Raw genomic sequence first — 17,669 nt, 5'->3', positions numbered from 1 at the left:
GCTGCTTTGTGACGCTGTGGGTAGAGCTGTGACGTGCAAACCTAGAATCTAAATTCACTTTATGATATCTTTTATAATGAATTATCTTCTCTCTGTTAATGAAAATCCCTGTTCTGCAGTCAAGCAGTTTTGTTTCAGCAGTGGCTGATTTTGTATTAAGATGGAACTTATCTATGTGGTTTTTCTTCTCTTGTTATGTTCCTGCAGAGCTGTAGCTTTTAGGTATCCATACAGGTGATGTCTTAGGAAATAGTAAATATTAAGCTTGTGCTGCTGCCAGTGAAAGGAACTCACCTGCAGGTTTCAGCCTACTATGCCATTTTGGAGTCGCTATCCCTACTTAAGTAGGCATTTAAAGTCCGTAATTACATTTTTTTGTTTAGACTGAAATTAATCAGTGGGGAGTAATTGAATTTCTAAGGACCTGGCAATGAGCTGCTCATGTAGCAGAGCGGATGGCTCCATCCCAGCAGGTTAGCACTTGTGCAAATGCCACGTGTGCCTTCACCTTGCTGCCTTGCCATCTTGCTTGGGAGCTTGTTCTCACGCACACACACTTGAACATAACAGCACACTCATCAGTTGGGTCAGCAGTATTCCCCAGAAGAGGCAAGATGCTGTGCTTCTCTTTAAACTCTCTCTTCTCCCCTTATGCACGGTTTGCTCTGCTCAGAGCCTGCTGCAGCCTGGACCAGGCTGTGGGCTCCATGGGCAGTGGGGTGCTGCTGGTTGCATGGATGGGGTGATCCTATTTGATCTGGTGGCCATATGCATGGATTAAAGCAGAGTTTGGTGCTCTAAATATCTGCAGTGGGTGTCTATGAGTGGGGGCTGGCAGCAGGGCACCTCTGGGAGGAGAAGGCAGGGCTGTGCTAGGCTGGGCATGACCACTTCCACAGGGCACAGATTGTTTGAGAAAGAGCTTTCTTGCTCACGGGTGATCATGGCTGCGTCCCAACTAGGTCCACTTTTAGTTCTTGTCCCTTTTGCCACTCTCTAGCACAAAGCCGACAGGTGCTTTCCTCTTCTTGATCACCAGGATTGAGCCGTTGTGTGCTCCCTGTGCAGCCACTCTGCTTATCCGAGCATTGAGAATCGACTCCAATGCTTTTTTTCCCCCCTGTCCTCATTTCCTGCAAATTCACCTCTCCAAATTCCAATTCTGCTTCCAGTAAATTAATCCATCTGGTTTATTGCCTTGTCACTTTGCATTTGGTGGTTCCTCCACTAACTTTTCTTTCTTCAGAAATGTAGATGTGTTTGCAGCTGCTTTTAAGGCTCTCCATGGTTTATCCTTTCTTATCCAATCTCACTACACGGGTTAGCCTTGAATTTCATTCAAGGCACTTTCAAGCTTCTTAAGGTGTTGTCTCTTATCAGTGGAAACTCCCAATTAATTTCCAGAAGCTCTCACTATCCTTGTTCAGCTTGCCCTCCAACTTCACCCGCCTCTGTGTACATAAAACAATCTATTTGGCTAATTGTATCTGTATATCAGCAATTAGGTTCCCTGTTAAATAAGGACTTCTACCCTGTATTTTGTTGTCGTCTCATTTTGCTTCTGAGACTATCAGCACCTGCGTAATTTTCTCTGTACGCGAGTCCTCGTACAATTGCATGTCTTGATCAGAGTATTTATTTGCAACTCCTTCAAAGGAAGAGCTGAGAGACAGCACCACTTACTGTACTGTAGCGTGCTTTAGAGAGGTGTTGTGTAAATGGAGTTTGTCTGAAGTCCTCCTATTAGAGTGAATCTATTAAAACTAGAATGCCCTGCGTGGAGACGGAGAGCAGAGTATTTGATATTGTCTCTTGTGCCTGCTCGCTATGGGAGAAGGTGATTTTTGGCTGCATTGCATGCTTCTCACAGACAATCCAGAGCACCTGTTTTTTCTGTCAGACATTTTAATAAGCACATTTAATATTTTAAACTTGAACTTTTTCACCTAAATTAAATTAAAACTTGAGGGAAACAGCTGAAGTGCGGTCCTGCTCATTTTGACAGCTCTGAAAGCCTCACAAGAACTGTAAATTTAAAGCAAAAACTACTTTTAAATGCTGTAGGAAATACATTTGCAAGGTCTCTGCTGGAGCAGGCAAGGCTGCAAGGGTCATAAAATCTGCTAAACTCAGAACTATTTATATTAAAATTACACAACATAACAATTTTTTTCTGTTACGACAAGCTTAATCTTTAAACTTGAACAACACCGACTACGGTCAGGTACTCTATCCAACAAATCCTTCAAGCGTGTGCTTAAATAGGAATAATTTGTGTGAATTTTGACATGAATTTTTAGAAAATCATTTGTGGTTGGAGTGCACTTTAAGTCCTTTAGCAGAATAAGGATTGTATGAGGAATTTTGATGTAACTGAGATGGGTTTGGTCTTCCTTGGGACACGTAGAGAAAAAAAACACATGTTAAAACTAAAGAATGCTTAAATGACCCACTGCTGGGTAACGGTTATTGAATTGAAACCAGAGATCACTTGTGTACTTGCTATTCGTTGTGCATGTGTAGGGAATGCAGCCTGTGGGAAGGTAAAGAGCCGGGAACGTCTCTGTGCATATAACTCTGATTAGTGTCAGGAGCAATTGGCAGTTTGGCTGGCACAGCAAGATCGTGTAGCCCTGAGCAGTGCTCAGTCCCTGCAGCTCCAGAAGTGTTAGATATGTCCAGCTGACTTTGGAGTAACTGCCCAGAGATTTCTCCTTGCTTCTGTAAGAGAAAACAAAAGCAGAGCAGTGACACTGTTGTCATAATTAAGGTCAAAACCCAAACACCCAAATTACCTCATGTAATAGAGCCAGTACTACAATATGTTTGGCAAACCAAGATGGGGAGATGTGAGGAATGTACCTGAGGCAATGGAAGGGGAGGTTCAGCAGTGTAGTAATGATCCACTAGTACTAAATGGGGATAAACTAATTGAATTAGTTTGCCTGACACACGAGCATGTGTTGAAATATATATTTTTCCCCCACCGTCAATGCATTTATCTTGATTTGTAAGTGTTCAGGCAGCTGCCAGGTGGCAGTGAACCACATTCAAGTATTTCAGGAACCGGAGTAGGAAAGATCACTTAGTCAACAGTCTGGAAGGTGTGAATGCCAGTTTCTATCCACTTCTTGTTATTCTCCCATTGTAGAGAAATTAAAGGCTTACACTGTGAGGTCCAGTTCTGAAAGGCCTGGAGAAGTAGTCATGTGTCACATAGGACTTTGTGTTATTAAGCATAAGAGGTGGTTGCAAGGAAGGATGCAAGTTCTCAAAGTGCAACCCAACCCAGTGTAATTTGAATCTCAAGTGAAATCAAGCGTGTATTGCTGTAGTATAGGGATACTTTGCTTGTCTTTGCCATTTGGGTTCTTTCTTTCTCTTATTTCTTTAAAAAATCTGACCTGGAGGTTTCTGTAAATACCAGCACTGGGACCCAAATGCGTGTGCTTGTTATGTGCAATTGTCCGTGAAAATGTTAAGAAAATAGGTGGAAATAAAGGGAGCTGATGGAGGAGAAGAGCAGCAATGTGAGAAGAAAGACTTCTAAGGGATACAAAAAGGTTGAACGTTCAAAACTGTTTTCTGGATACCTTCTCTGCTCTCTGAAATATATTATACATGACTTGTTTGTTCCCCAAATTTCTCCCTCTGTAAACCTAGGTGTGAGAAATTAAATGATTTTAGTGTCATGATTATGTATAATATTAATGCAGGAATGTATGTGTTTTTCTTGCTTTTAGGTGGTTGTTCCTTTGATGAGCACTACAGTAATTGTGGTTATAGCGTGGCCTTGGGAACCAATGGATTTACCTGGGAGCAGATCAATACCTGGGAAAAGCCAACGATGGATCCTGCAGTCCCAACTGGTGAGTGAGAAGCCTCAGCAGCAGCAGAGGTGTTACTCTGTGAGGATCAGCTGTTAGCCCTGAACAGATTACTGACATATATTGTGAGCACATCATAACACCACTGTCTTTTCAGTATTCTCTGAAGAGTTCACAATAATGATAACTTCCAGTGGTTTTATTTCTTAATGGAAACTAACATTATATGTTGGTGTATATGGCATAAATCCCACAGAATGCTTTGTTGACCCTGAAGAAAAGCATATTTTAGGAGAAGGCGCTATATTTTTCTGAAAACCATAGTTTGTGCTTTTTTGGCAGTTGAAATAGCTGAAGTCCCTGCTCTAAAGCAATTGACACAATGGCAAACAGAACTGGCCAGCCAACTTGACTGCAGTCTTAAAGTATTTGTTCCAGTTAATTGATTGCACTCTGACAAGCATGAACTACTTGGCAGAATTAACATCTTGTGTTGTTGTTGTGGTATTTATATGACTGTAAATTATTGGGCTAAGAAGCCTGAAATTGCCAGGTGCCTGTTAAGGGAAGCACAGAGAGCTGATGTAACAATAGTTCCCAGCTGTAGCCGTGGAGAGGCAGGCTGGTGTTCATCCCTGTGTGTTAAAGCTATTAAAAGAAACAAAACAATAAGAAAACTTGTTTGTTTGTTTGTTTTAATTACAGCCTAGATTGGAAACTGTTAGTAACTGAATCTTTCATAGCATGTGACTTGTAGGACTATTTGTTTAGACTCTGGTATCCCAAAAGTTAATTCTGAAAGTTACATCTCTGGTCTTGTCTGTAAGAATGCATTTCATTATTCTGAATGTGTTCTCAATGAGGGCAGTTTTATTTCTACATCTCCTCACCTTCAGCTCTTGTGTGTGTCACAGTCCCTGTTCATGGTAGACCTAACTAGGGAGAGATGGCAGTTATTTGAATTTACAGATCTCAGAATGATCTGAAGGAATAGGAACAGACATAGCTGTGATGCCATCTGGAAGGCAAGGAATTAATGGGAGGGCTTGTACTGGAAAAGTTCAGTACTTTGCTAACTCCAGATGTGAAGGAAAAATCTATCTTCCTGGCTTCCATCTGAAAGTGTTTTATCATCTGAAGATGCTGGGTCTGTGGAGAAATTGATAGGCAATCAACAGGCTGGGATGGCAAACAAACCCCAGAATAGTGCAGTGTGTTTCTTAACAAGGCCTTCAGAATTGATTTTCCCAATTAAGAAGTAGATAGAGATGTGTGTGGTTCTTTCTCTTAGTGCTGTGTTCCATATTATCAGGTAGCACTAATAGTTAGATCCATAAAAGTGTTAGAGCAACTGCAAATTAATGACAACGACAACAAAAAGCAACATAAAGAAATGCAGATATCTCAATTGTATGGAAATACAGAAGAGGGAAAGCTTCTAACAACTTATAGTGTGCTGATATTGAAACGCCATTTAAGTGAGCTTAAAGGGTATGAGGGGCAATGACAAAGTGCTTCGCTTTACTAATTGTTTTCTCAGTACTAGTCATGCAGAGCAGAAAGTCAAATCAGTAGGTAGGAAAATAAGGTTGACCACAGCAAATGTGTACAGAACACATTTCTCCACTAACAAAAATATGGTTTCAAAAGCTGTCCAAATGATGCTAACGTCGAGGTAAATTATGGTGGTCAATTAAACTGCCTTAAGCTTGCAGAGATGCTAGCGCTATTACTGGGAGTCTGTATTGCTGGATGGAATCTTAATGCATATGTTGTTTGTATTGGTTACTTGTTTGAAAGTCTGTTTTGTGAGAATAAAGGATTACTTAAAAATCATCTAGTGGCAAAGCCAGCCAAATAAACTGATGAACAGCATGTTCCACTCCTACAATCAGAGACATCTTTAAAGCCAGAGTACCAGAACATTTGGTGATTGACTTTCTATTTTGTTTAATTTATCCACAGCAGCTGAAAGCAGCAGGGTGGAAATCCATCGAGTTTGCAAGGGTGTCAAAGGTGGTAACAGTGGTTGGAATAAGCAACTGTGGCCAACTGGAGGCAGGAAATCTCTTTTAGCATGGGCAGGAGCAACAGGAGTGCAAGAATGCATAGAGTTGTGAGCAGTAATGTGTGTTTTCTTGATCAGGATGCTGTTTTAGGCACTATGCAGTTCTTGTGTGACTGGAAACAGCATAAAATACTGTATTGTGAAAGTGGTAAAGCATGAGTGAGCAGACATTAAATTGGTTCCACGATACTAAACAAGTCTGCAGCGCAACCTGCTGGGAGACGTTGGCAGAAAAGCGTGGCCTCACCCCATCCTGGTCAGCCCACATTAATGTTGCTCTCAGAGCTATTTCCTTGTTTAAAATGTCGGCTTTCATAAGCACCAGCTTATGAAAGCTGGTCCCTTTGAATTGAACTAAGTCACAGAATTCCATCCTCCTGAATACTAATGATAACATCTAGTGCTTTTTACAGTCCTTTTCATCGTTAGATCTCAGAGTGCTCTTCAGAGGAGGTCAGTATCATGAATGAGAGCCTGAGTCTGTTATACCATGTAATTCTCTGCTCAGACACTGCTGCAAAGGTCTCTGCTCAGGGATGACTTCCTATTTTTATTTATATTATTTTGAAATCCAAGTGTGCTCCTCAAAGGAGGGGGACAAAAAAAAGCACAATTAAACTGCTCTATTAGCCATGTAAAAGTTTGTAGGCAATTTGTTTTACACCACTGCTAGCAAATAAACTGTTTGTCGTGAATTCTGTGGTTAATTCCTTAGGGCTGGAAACTGTGTTAATTGGAGGATTAAGAACCAGATGTTTGTTGTTTCAAATAAACGTTTCAGACAACCTGAAATAAATGAATTTGTAGGTATCTAGTCCCCAGACTTTGGTGCAACTCTTTCCACCTCCTTGCACGATAGCAGGAGCGATTATAACAGAATATTCCATAACAGATGGGTGTTTACTTAAGCTTGAATTTCCTCAGTGATGAGTATTCTACAGCCTCTGGGCTACTTGTTCCACTCTTTGAGTTATAAAGGTTCTCAGTACTCATCTTCCATTTTCCCTTTTATGGCTTAATCTCATTATTTTTTTCTCTATCTATGACTAGGAAGAATAATCAGTTGTTGCTCTCTTTTATTATCTCTGACGTAGCTGTGTGAGGTTAAGTCTTTGTTTCCCAGGACTAAGTATGACCCAGTGCTTTTAACCTCTTTTAATTCAGAATGTTTTGCTTCCTTCTCTCTATTTAATGCCTTCAGTCATTACCTTCTTATCTTTTTTGGGTATTTGCCTAAAGCTCTCTTATCAAGCTGGGGTTTGATACACTGTATAAGAGTCTTGGCAGGATGTGTGGCTGTAATTCTGTTCCAGAAGTTTAGACTACAGTACGTAGTTATATCCTGCTCCTTGTATTTGCTTGATGCAGTTTTTATTCTTTCTTTCCCCGCAAATAACTAGTCTTTATGTGCTTATGTATTAGATGATTTGAGATGAACATGGGGGTCTAGTCTGTGTTGAATGACAGAAGATGCTTCCTTGCTGATAAAAAGGCCTGAGCTGTTGTGTATATCAGAGGCAAAAGCTTGGTTCATGGAACAAGTTCTTGTGTTAAAACTAAGAAAAACACTGGCTTTACTTTGCATGTTATGACACTGCAGCATTCCAGGAACCCTGCACCTGCCTACCCTTGCAGCATTTGTGAGAATATATTAATAATGGGAGTATTTAACATTTAGCATTTGCATGTTCAAAGTATTTTACTGGCATTTACTAATTAACTCCAATGGAGACCTTGCTGGGCTGACTAGACTGGAGCAATTACTTTAATTGTGTTAAATACAGTCGTCCTCTGAATGCAAAGCTATGGTACAATGTGCCTTTGTGCATCAGTGTTAGGCTGGCTGTTAATCTGCTGGTTTGGCTGTGTGAAGTTTGGTGGAAAGCAATCAGCACACAGCAGTTTGAAGGTCTGGCCTCATCTTCCCAACTGCTGATTTCCTTTCATTTATACAAACTGGCACTTAGTGTAAGTGCTAGTTTACTTTGTATGTATGTGTGTGTGTATATCCATAGTTATCCTGTAAAGATGAGCAATATCGCTGCTGTTTTGGGCTGAATCAAGTAGACATTGTGTTTATCTAAGAAACAAATTTAGATGAGCTTAGAGCTGAATTAAAAGGTTAGAAGAAATCAGAGCATTCAGAATTAGCACTGTGGCATTAGTGTGTCACTTACCGAGTGCAGGCAGCTTACCTTTCCTCACACCACAAAAATCAACAAGACCCATTATCAGCAAGCAGTATTTTCATGCTAGAAATGGATGCATTGTTATCTAAGGGTTGAACTCACTTGAAATGTGTAACCGACAGTTTGGAAGCTGCAAATGTTTGTGGAAAATGCCACGAGTACATAATTTTGTGGGTTTTCTTGTGTGTATTTATGTTGTGCTTCTCAAATAGCTGCTAAGTAGCATTGCACCACAGATATGGAAGTGTGCATGTACTGCATTTGCACTCTTGCTGTTTACAGCTGAGCTAAAGCATTTGAACTGTTTCACAGTGCTTCAGAAGACAGAGTATGGTAGTACCAAGAGACTGCAAGCTGCCCTATTGGTTTAAACCCTAATGGCAAGTGCAACATTGAAATAAGAGGTTCACTCTTCAGAGATGGCAGTCAGCATTTGTCCTATAGTCTTCACATGAATATGGAGAAGGGTTCTGTGCTGACACCTTATAATTGTAGATGTTTTGAGATAATGGTAAGGTTAAGACACAAACATGTCCTGTGAACTTCCGTATGTGAGTTGGTATTGCATGACACAATGAAATGAACCTAACTTGAGAGGTGCTTGGTGTTTGAATTGCATTGCTTCTCTTGAACTTGTAGTGGATTTTTTCTTTTCTCTTGCAGCAGAGATAAGGGATGGGGACTCTTCTCTCATCTAATTGGGCGTGTACTTTTGTTCCAGTAGCTGGAGGGCTCACTAAGCTTCTCACTGAAAGAACAGAAGGGTTATCATCATTAGCATTGCTTCATGAAATAACCATTTAGCAAGTGAACATCATAGGCATGATGTATATCTGAATACCAGATGGCTAAATTCTACTTGGACTCCACTGAACTGAGTGAAGTTTTATGTTTCTCTAATAGGCCAAATGCTTTCCTATGTCACCTTCTTCTTTGCAGCGAGTGGCACTGTGAAGTTAGTGTGAATGAATAATTGTGGAACAGCTTTCTTTGGGGAAGATGATAAACTTTCCATCTATGCCTACACAGAAGACTGACAGGATTGTTCAGTTTCATTCAGAGAGGAGTGATGTGCAGTCAGTGTTAGCCTACCCAAAGAACAGAGGACCTCTGTACACACATCAGGCATTTCTAGTTTTATTTCTTCAAGGCTAGAGTAAACACCAACGTGAGTTAGACTCAGCTTTTTTAAGTTTGAAAGGCAGTGCAGTAGAATTAACATTTTCCTGTGTCAGAGTGGATTAATACTTGCTTACAAGAAAATAAACAAACTTGTTAAAGGAATAAATTAAAACCCAATTGTGTCTATGATGAATCATGATCCAATTTTGTCTGAGAGGGGAGAAGGAAAATTGGCTCAGCTGTCTATGTATTGTTTCTCCAAAAAGTATTTTTTGTGGGGGAAAATTACTAAGAATGAGTGAAATATGTTTGTTCCCACTCTCTGACTTCCATAGGAGTAAATAGATTAGCCTGGGGACTGGGGACTGAACTCAAAGTAATTTCTCAGCTTTTAAGGTCTGAGCAAAAAGGGATCTGTGGAGACTTTTCACAGTGCATTTTAATTCTGCTCTTTACCATCTCACTTAGTGTCTGTATTTTGGGGTTGGCTTTTATAGTAACAATTGTAAATAATTCTTCTGAATTTTCATCACTAACTTAAACTGACTTGAGTCTGGGGGGATGATTTACATCTTTCCCCTGATTTTATTTTAGGTAAGTGTACCTAAGAATGCTTAGAATTGGGAAAATGAATGATTTTCATCCATACAGCTGTTTATCCATACAGCTTTGGGATGGACAGAACATTGTAAACAACTAGAGGGAACTTACTTTGAACTGCGCCTTTTAAATTGCTCACACTTATGCTATCTATCGGGTCTCCCCAGAAGCTATTACTGCAGCTGATTCTTTAATAGCCGCTTGCAGCCCAGTGTTAGTATTTAGCTTTCCCTCAGAGGAATATATTGTCATCCATATTTTTTTTATTTTCTCTGGTCTAGGTTATCTGTAAGTAAATCATACCTGCATTACTATATAATTTGCTTTTCAGCCAAGGGAAACTAGCAGTGAAGACCATGAGCAATTACTTCTGTTGCACACAATTGCTTTCAGGAAGGCAAATCTAAGCAATTAGTCTTGAGGGTGATTCGTACCAAATATTAGATTTCTATCTGGTGTTCCTGTATTCTAACACCAAGTAGATTTCTTCTGTGGTTAGACCTACTGATTTTGGGTGGACCATAAATAGTAATGAATTAAAGTACGTGTGAAATTACAGACTTGTAAATTAACAATCTTGCGCTGAAAAATAATAAGCATAAGTCAGCCAACTACTCTGTGATGTTATATGCAGGAGAAGTTGATTTAATTAAGAACTCTTAGCTCTCCAGAGGCTCGCTTCTGAAGGAAGCTACATCCCGGTTATTAATGTTTTGTCAGTCCATTGTGAAATAGAATCTTTCCTTATGCGTCGTTGTGAGAGGTCAGAAGAAGCTTCCATGTAGTTGGCACTTTGGTACTGTCATCTTGCTTAGCAAGGGAGCGTAGTTTGCTCTGAACATGCACATATCAAGATAAATCAAAGAGGGTGGAAAGAATGACTTCTAGGAAGGCCTTTTAATGACCGTGAAGGAAACATGTAGGGAATGCATGTAGTTACTGCAACTTGATGTGTTAAATGGTACGTTTGAACTGTTGTGAGTCTATTTCTGATCCTTTTCAGTGGAAAAAGTCAGAAGTGGGACTGTTTGTGAGTGCCAGGACCTTTCCATTATCACCATTAGAGAGACCATGACACTTAAAAAGCAATACCATAACATCGTTCAGCATCATGCTAGGAGGAAGGACAAGAAATCCATTGTTATACATGTTTATCTTCCATAGTTCCAGGCATATTCATTTTTCTCAGAACCTGTTGGCTCTGTCAGGAACTGATGTTTTTCAGCATCTTAGATTAGGAACAATGCAGACTATGAGGGCGTGCTGTCCACGTGCCATGGGGTAGTTGTTTGAGAGCCAAGTTAAGGCGCTGTATAACCAAAGTAATGGAAAAACGTTTCTAATTTAAAACTTGAAAATGTTAGAGAGTTGGAAAGAAATGTTTCTTTTCATGTTAGGTTTCTTCCAAGTGGATAAATACGATCTAGTTTAAATGCCACAGAAGTTAATATAGTTGTGTTAAAATAAGGCTAGCGTAGAAAACGAGTTTACTTATCCTGTGACTAAGATCTTTTGTTTTAAGTAGTTAATTCTATAGCTTCCTATAACAAAGGGAAGATTGATAGTTTTATACTCCACTTGTTAGAAGGTTTGGAGCAAGAAAAGAAGTGCGCTATAGGAAGACGAGCAAGATGTGTGAGTAGGAAGAGGCTCGGAGAAGGTCTTTCTGGTGAAGCTGGTATAGTAAAACTGATAAATGTGAAAGTAGTGGCTACTAAGGAACAGAGGAAAAACAATGACTAAGGTCATCTAGAGAAGGTAGACCCAAAAAGGAATAAGTCTGAGAGAAGAATGACCTGAGCAGTCTGTATGGACAGATGGCCAAAGTCAAGATAGATTAGATATGAATAAGATATCTTTGGATAAGATTGTGAATGAGGAGCGAACGTTGAAAGATAAGGATTTACGAAAGGAAATGCTGAGGAAACAGTAGGCAAAATTACATCTCAGAAGTGATCAGAAAGCAACAGAGGAAAACCTTGGAGGCATTCAGAGCAGAGACTGAATGGAATACAGGAAAGGCAAAAGGTTTAGTCAAGGTCCAGTCCATCATCTGCTTTTATAGCAGAGTCTTGGGCAGTTCTCTATGGGTGTTCAGCTCCTCGCAGCTGCTTAACACCAAGTCAGTGGAATTTTCCTGAAGTCCTTTGAATTTAGTGGATACTGGATACAGTCACTGAAGGGTACTGTATGTTGTAATGATTGTCTGACTAATGCAGTACTTTTCCTGTTTTATTTCTTCCCAGTAAGCTCATCTTTCTACTTTTATTATTACTATTACTTCTCTCACAAAACCAGACTCAGCATCAGAGCACAAAGCTGTATTGCGGTATCTAAGATTCCAGTGTCATTAATTATTTAACTTTACCATAGGCCTAATTTGTTGTGTAGTGAAATAAGTGAAAGCCTTTCCACCAACCTCAAAATAAATGAGATGAGATTTCATAATAGGCAGAGTACATAGTCTAGGCTTTTAAATACTTCAGTCCTTAAAAGGATGCAGGTTGTTTGGATTGAATGGTAATAACCTCAGTTAAGTGATCCTGCTGAGAACTGTGACTACTAAGAGCCCTAAGTCATTTTTTGTTCTTAGGAAATACCAGCATTACCCATTTCCAATAGTAAATCTTTAGTGCATGTAATTCAGCACATAAAAGGAAAAAAAAAAGAAAGGTCTGTTTTCCTGAAAGTCATTTGTGTGTGTACAAAAAGAAGCTGATAGCAACAGCTTTCGCATATTCTCATGAGAAAAAATAATGTATGCATCCCTTGCATTAGGCAATCCAATGCCTTCTATAGCATTCACCTCTTTCAGAAGGAGTGGGAACTGTTGCAGTTGTATTCCTTTGAGATGAAAGTTGTAATACTACAAATTATCGCTTGTTTTCAGTATGGACTAGAAAAATAAATGCAATTTATGCTTTTAAATGTGGAAAATTAAGCAAAATAAAGCAATTTTATATGTTTGAGGATCTTTTCAAATGAAAAGCTGCACTCAGTGAATTCTCATCAGTTCCTTTTCTCACTGTCGTGTTTCACGATGTGAACTCTGAATTGAATGAACAGCTGCAGTAAAATGGTACCAGTCAAGTCACAGGGAATTCACAGGGAGTTGAGACATTTCAGGCTGTGACACAGCCCTTTGGAGCTCTCATTTACCTTGAGAAATGGTTGACTTTTAGCATAATGTCTTCAGTACAGCTCACAAATAGAGAGGTGTCAAGCCCTTATTTGCAGTACTTATACTTAGTACTAAGAGTCAGCCTTGTACAAACAGAACAAAGACTCTTACTATCACTATTAGGGGTTTATATTTCTAATTGTGGAAACAGATTTTTTTTTCTCCTGGTCTTCCCCTTCAGTCTTACTTACAGTGCAAACATGAGAGTTAATATGAAGGAAATGGCAGAGTTGATCTTAAGGGTGTTTTAGGGAAAGCAGAATAGGAAATGAAAGACATGGCTCAGGTGTCTAAAAGCCTTCTTAGTTCACCTGAAATAAGGCTATTCTTCACATTAAAGATCTGACTGTATCCCTTTGATCCTTGAAAATGCCACCTACTGCAGCGTATGGATGTTGGCTGAGCCAGGATGCAGTTTCAGCTGATGTCTTGGTCCAGTCTCATGGCTGTGCCTCTGTGCACACAACAGAAGCAGTGGGCAGAAACATGCTGAAAGCACAAACAGAGGGGCAGTGAGTGGCCGGCACTCCTCAATATCCTGAAATAACAGACCTGATTAATTTGAAGATTTTTCAGAACAGATCTTCTTTTAATCTGTACAATTACAGTGGTGAAGGTTGAGCTGTGGGGAATCTGGGCAGTACAGCTGAGGTTGCCTTCTTGCTCACCCTGAGCCAAACTGATCAAGCTACAATAACTTAAATTAAGTTCTTGTTATACTTGATGCAGTGTAGGCTGATTGAGTGAAGATGCACCACAGCCTTCATTACGTGCTCTCATGGCCAGTCTGATTACTCCATCTGACCATAGCAGACAAATATCTTTCACCCTTTCCATTTTATAGGTTTAAGCTGTTTAGTAATAGAGGGAATATTAAAAAGAGGAATCATAACCAGATCGTATTTTAGCTTAGTTCTCATTAGCTGTTCATCTAGAACAGATTGCATAGGACAATCTTCTGGAGTGTGTCTAATTGCTGCAACATGGTAATTTAATGGGAACACATTTTTATAAGCTTGTTTAACCGCATCTGTGCCAACTGACCTCACAGCTTGGTGTGCAGTGATGCAATGCGAGCAACTAGCCTTTAAATGTAGGGTCTTATTTGTATGGCCCCTTTTGAACTTCATTCACTGTTGTGCCTTTTCTAATGTGGCATCTAGCATCACTGCAGTATCTGAATTCAAAGTGTTCATCCTCCATCCCACTCATCATCCACAAACGTTTGTTCTTCAAGATAACTTTTAGGTCCTTAGAGTCTTATCCCTTACATTTTTCCTTCTATTCTTTATACTGTGAGCGTTTCTTTTCCTAAAATGTTCTCTGTCATAATTTGTCTAGGAACCAAGTTTTCTTGTTGTCTGGAGTGTTTTTACATGGCAGCAAACAAAGCAGCTCTCAGAACTCTGTGGTCCTTCAGCCCATCCCAGGAAATACACTATATCTGTGCATCTGTCTCAAAACCTTGTGACTGTTTCTGTTTTTCCCTCGATTCCTTCTTCATTGACCTCAGGCTTCCCTGTTACTCACAGCCTCAAGTCCAGTGGGCCACACTTGATTCTTGTAGGCTGCCTAGAAAAAAAGGTATGTGCATTCTGTTGCAGCTTGGCTGAATTGGTACAGAAATCATCCCTCAGCCTTTTACCCTTTAAGTGAGAAACAGGGTTTTAAAAGCTAATTTGCTTGTTTTCATGGCACGATCTTAATTCTACAAGGGAGAATAGATGATCTAATCTAATTTAATTTTGCTCTTTGAGAAGGAGGGAGATCACTTGGCCAGCTGCTGCTCTGAGCAAACATGGAGCATGTAGGCTACAAGATAAGCTTTGAACTCTATCAAGTCTCTCGGCAGTATATGCTAATGTGCGCTGTTGGGAGATTTCTGAAACTTTCTCTTCTGATTGTATTAATTAGCGTGCCACTCCAAACCAACAAAGCAGTTGGAATGAGCTGTAACTCTGTAAAACAAGTGAGTGCTGTTACACATAGGGCTTCCTCTGTCCCTGATGCTTTAGTGTGTTGGCAGTGTGGACTATGAAGATATATATTTGGCCTGATTTATGGAGTATATCTATTTCATCTCTTTCTAGAACTTTAAGCATATTTTAGCACTTTAATCTTTTCCATTCAAGCTGTTCATTTGTTAGAAAAGTGTACATGCCAATCTTGCATCTAAAGAGAAACCCTTTTCTTCGCAAATATTTAAACATTTAACATGAGGTAGGAAAGCATCTCTGAGTATCAATAGCAATACTAAATTTCTTTCTGCACTGTGACAAACCCCCTGAAAAACCAAGGCCTCTACAATTCAGGGCCTCAGAGTTCTTCAACTAATCTTCCCCAAGGTGGATTTGTTCTTTTTTGTAATCTGATGTTTGTCAGGGTGGAATAAGTTTATCAGTACTGGCTGTTGAATCTTTGTATGTAATAAGACACAGAGATGTTCCTGTATTCTTTTATCTTCCTCCATGCAGTAACGGTCCATGCAGTTGACAAAGACATGACTTTATTCCAAAAGACAGAGCAAACCAAGGCTTGGAATATAGGAGATAATTCCTATAACTTAAATGTATAGAAGTCCATGCTTGTGCCAGCAGAGGAGTTAGGGTTATAGCACTTGGGAGCTCATACTGCTTGCTGTGTATAGCAGCTTAAATAAGACATAAGATGAGAAGCAATAGTTTGTGAGATAATGTCAGGGAGTATCATAGTGTACAGTACATTAAAGCTGTATCCCCATTTGGGGAGTTTATTACTCTATGAAATTGTGAACTTTACCTGTTTCACTGTAGCCTTGTTTGTTTTTTTCCCCTTACATCATCTTTAAGATGTTATTTCACGTGTGCGGTCTAAATCAAGTCGTTACCTTTCTCATCTCATGTGAGGTCTTGACAAGTGTAGGTTCTGCCTATGGCTTCACCTCTAGCCTGTCCTATTGCTGAACTTGAAATAGCAAAGTCTGCAGGTTTTAACTTCTGTTTCATACCCATAAAGAAAGAGATGAAAACATTTAGCTAAAATCATTATATCATTGCTGTGTGAACTGGTTACAAACTGTTATTTGGATCTAAGTACAATTCTGGGAGAGCCTTCCCTGTACTATTGCTAAAGAATTCTCTAGGCTTTCGTATTCTATTCAGCTCCCTCTTTAGCTTTGTTTCCCCTTGTCTGATAAGTACTGATAAAAACTCACCAACAGCCTCCCTTTGAAACAGAGGTCATACCTCCCATAGTAAAAATAAAGCATTGCATCAGTTCCTTCACAAGGACTCTATTCAAGCTACTTCTTTATGGGGGAGAAAGAAGCTACTAACATTGTTATCAGAAATCAACTCTTTCCTCATGTTGAAATTAACCTAATGATTCTCCCATATTACTTCAGTTAAAAGAATATGATCAATGTTGGGCTTCCTTGGTCACACTTAAAGCTTTATTTTTTTCCTCAGAATCTCAGATATCAGATTTAATCCTCCTACCTGCACTTCTTGAATACTTTTTCGTTATTCCCAAAGTAAAAGCAATAAATAATTTCCTTTATGTTAAATATATTTAAAGCTGCCTTAAGCTCAGATAGGAAATCTAAGAAACATCTCTTGGTGCCATATACGTACAGTATGACAGCCCATCCAGAATTCATCTGGCTATGACAAATTATTTCCACAGGCATGAATGCAGTGTCTTTTATGCATGTACTCACATACTACTGCTTAACTTGAGAAAATGATAAAAGCATATCAACTTTAGAGCCTACTCAATACTTTACATAGTAGATATTTATAGGGCATCAGCTATGCTTTTTCATTCACTTAACCTACGCTTACTTCTGGAACTGTGTTGCCTATGTAGTTGCTTATTTGCTTGATTTAAGAGATGTCACCCTTTTCTTTTGTACCTTGCTCACAAGGCACAGCTGGACCACAGCTGAGCTTTCTTGTGCATCTATGATAGGAGTGTCATCCCGCTGTAGAATGATTACAGGGCTTGTAGAACATGTACCCAATTTGCAACTAAATGATTTTTGTCTGCTATCACATCGTGCTGCAGCTTGAGATCCAACCACCAGTCTACATTTTTCCTCCCTATTTACATCGTCATAAATTATAATACTTATTTTGCCAACCAATTCCGTTATCAAAAATACACACATGTCATCTTTCTTGCCTTTGGATGTCTAACTGAAAGTTTGCTATGAAAACTGTTACCCTGGGCAGTGTGGTCATTTCTGCTATGTTTGTTTACTTTTGTTTCTATTGTTAAGGCAGTAAATCAGTAGTGTGGTGGCTGCTGTTATACTGCGAAATCCCCAAATCCTTAAACAGAAATGATGTAATCCCAACACAAGAAGTGCTAAGAAAAGAATGCGTAAGTGTGGGTAGGCACATTGGCTAATTAGCTCAAGTGCATAGGAGAATTCAGCTCACTTTTGAGTAGCTGGACATGTAGGGCTAACAGCGATTGGATGTTTTAGTGCAGAATCAAAATGCTTCATTGCAGAGTAAGCCATGTTTTCCATAGTCTTTTCACCACAACTTCAGGACACTTAATAGTTCAAAGCACTGGACTGTAAAAACTCTGTAAATGAGTCTTTAAAAGTTAGAATGAAAACAGGGGGATGGTGGTACAACCACAACAGTAGTCAGTCAACATTGCAGTAGTGCAGCCTTACTGAATTGCTGCCAAGG

The 17,669-nt window shown here is 39.5% G+C and overlaps 1 protein-coding gene across 4 annotated transcripts in view; it reads left to right on the top strand.

The window, feature by feature from the left end:
• The window catches only part of LOC146754829 (receptor-type tyrosine-protein phosphatase T-like), a 222,714-nt gene that overhangs the window by 65,428 nt on the left and 139,617 nt on the right, over positions 1-17,669 (top strand). For all 4 annotated transcript variants that reach the window (XM_085526608.1, XM_085526609.1, XM_085526607.1 and 1 more), the window contains one exon: positions 3,744-3,869. In XM_085526608.1, coding sequence (XP_085382734.1) covers positions 3,744-3,869 — 126 coding nt within the window. The remainder of the gene's footprint in view (positions 1-3,743; positions 3,870-17,669) is intronic.

The sequence above is a fragment of the Coturnix japonica genome, chromosome 37 (genome assembly GCF_054131305.1).
Source record: "Coturnix japonica strain WE chromosome 37, WE-NBRP24, whole genome shotgun sequence".
NCBI lineage: Eukaryota > Metazoa > Chordata > Aves > Galliformes > Phasianidae > Coturnix > Coturnix japonica.
Note: the sequence above shows the minus strand (reverse complement) of the source record. Positions and strands in the feature narration are given on the sequence as shown.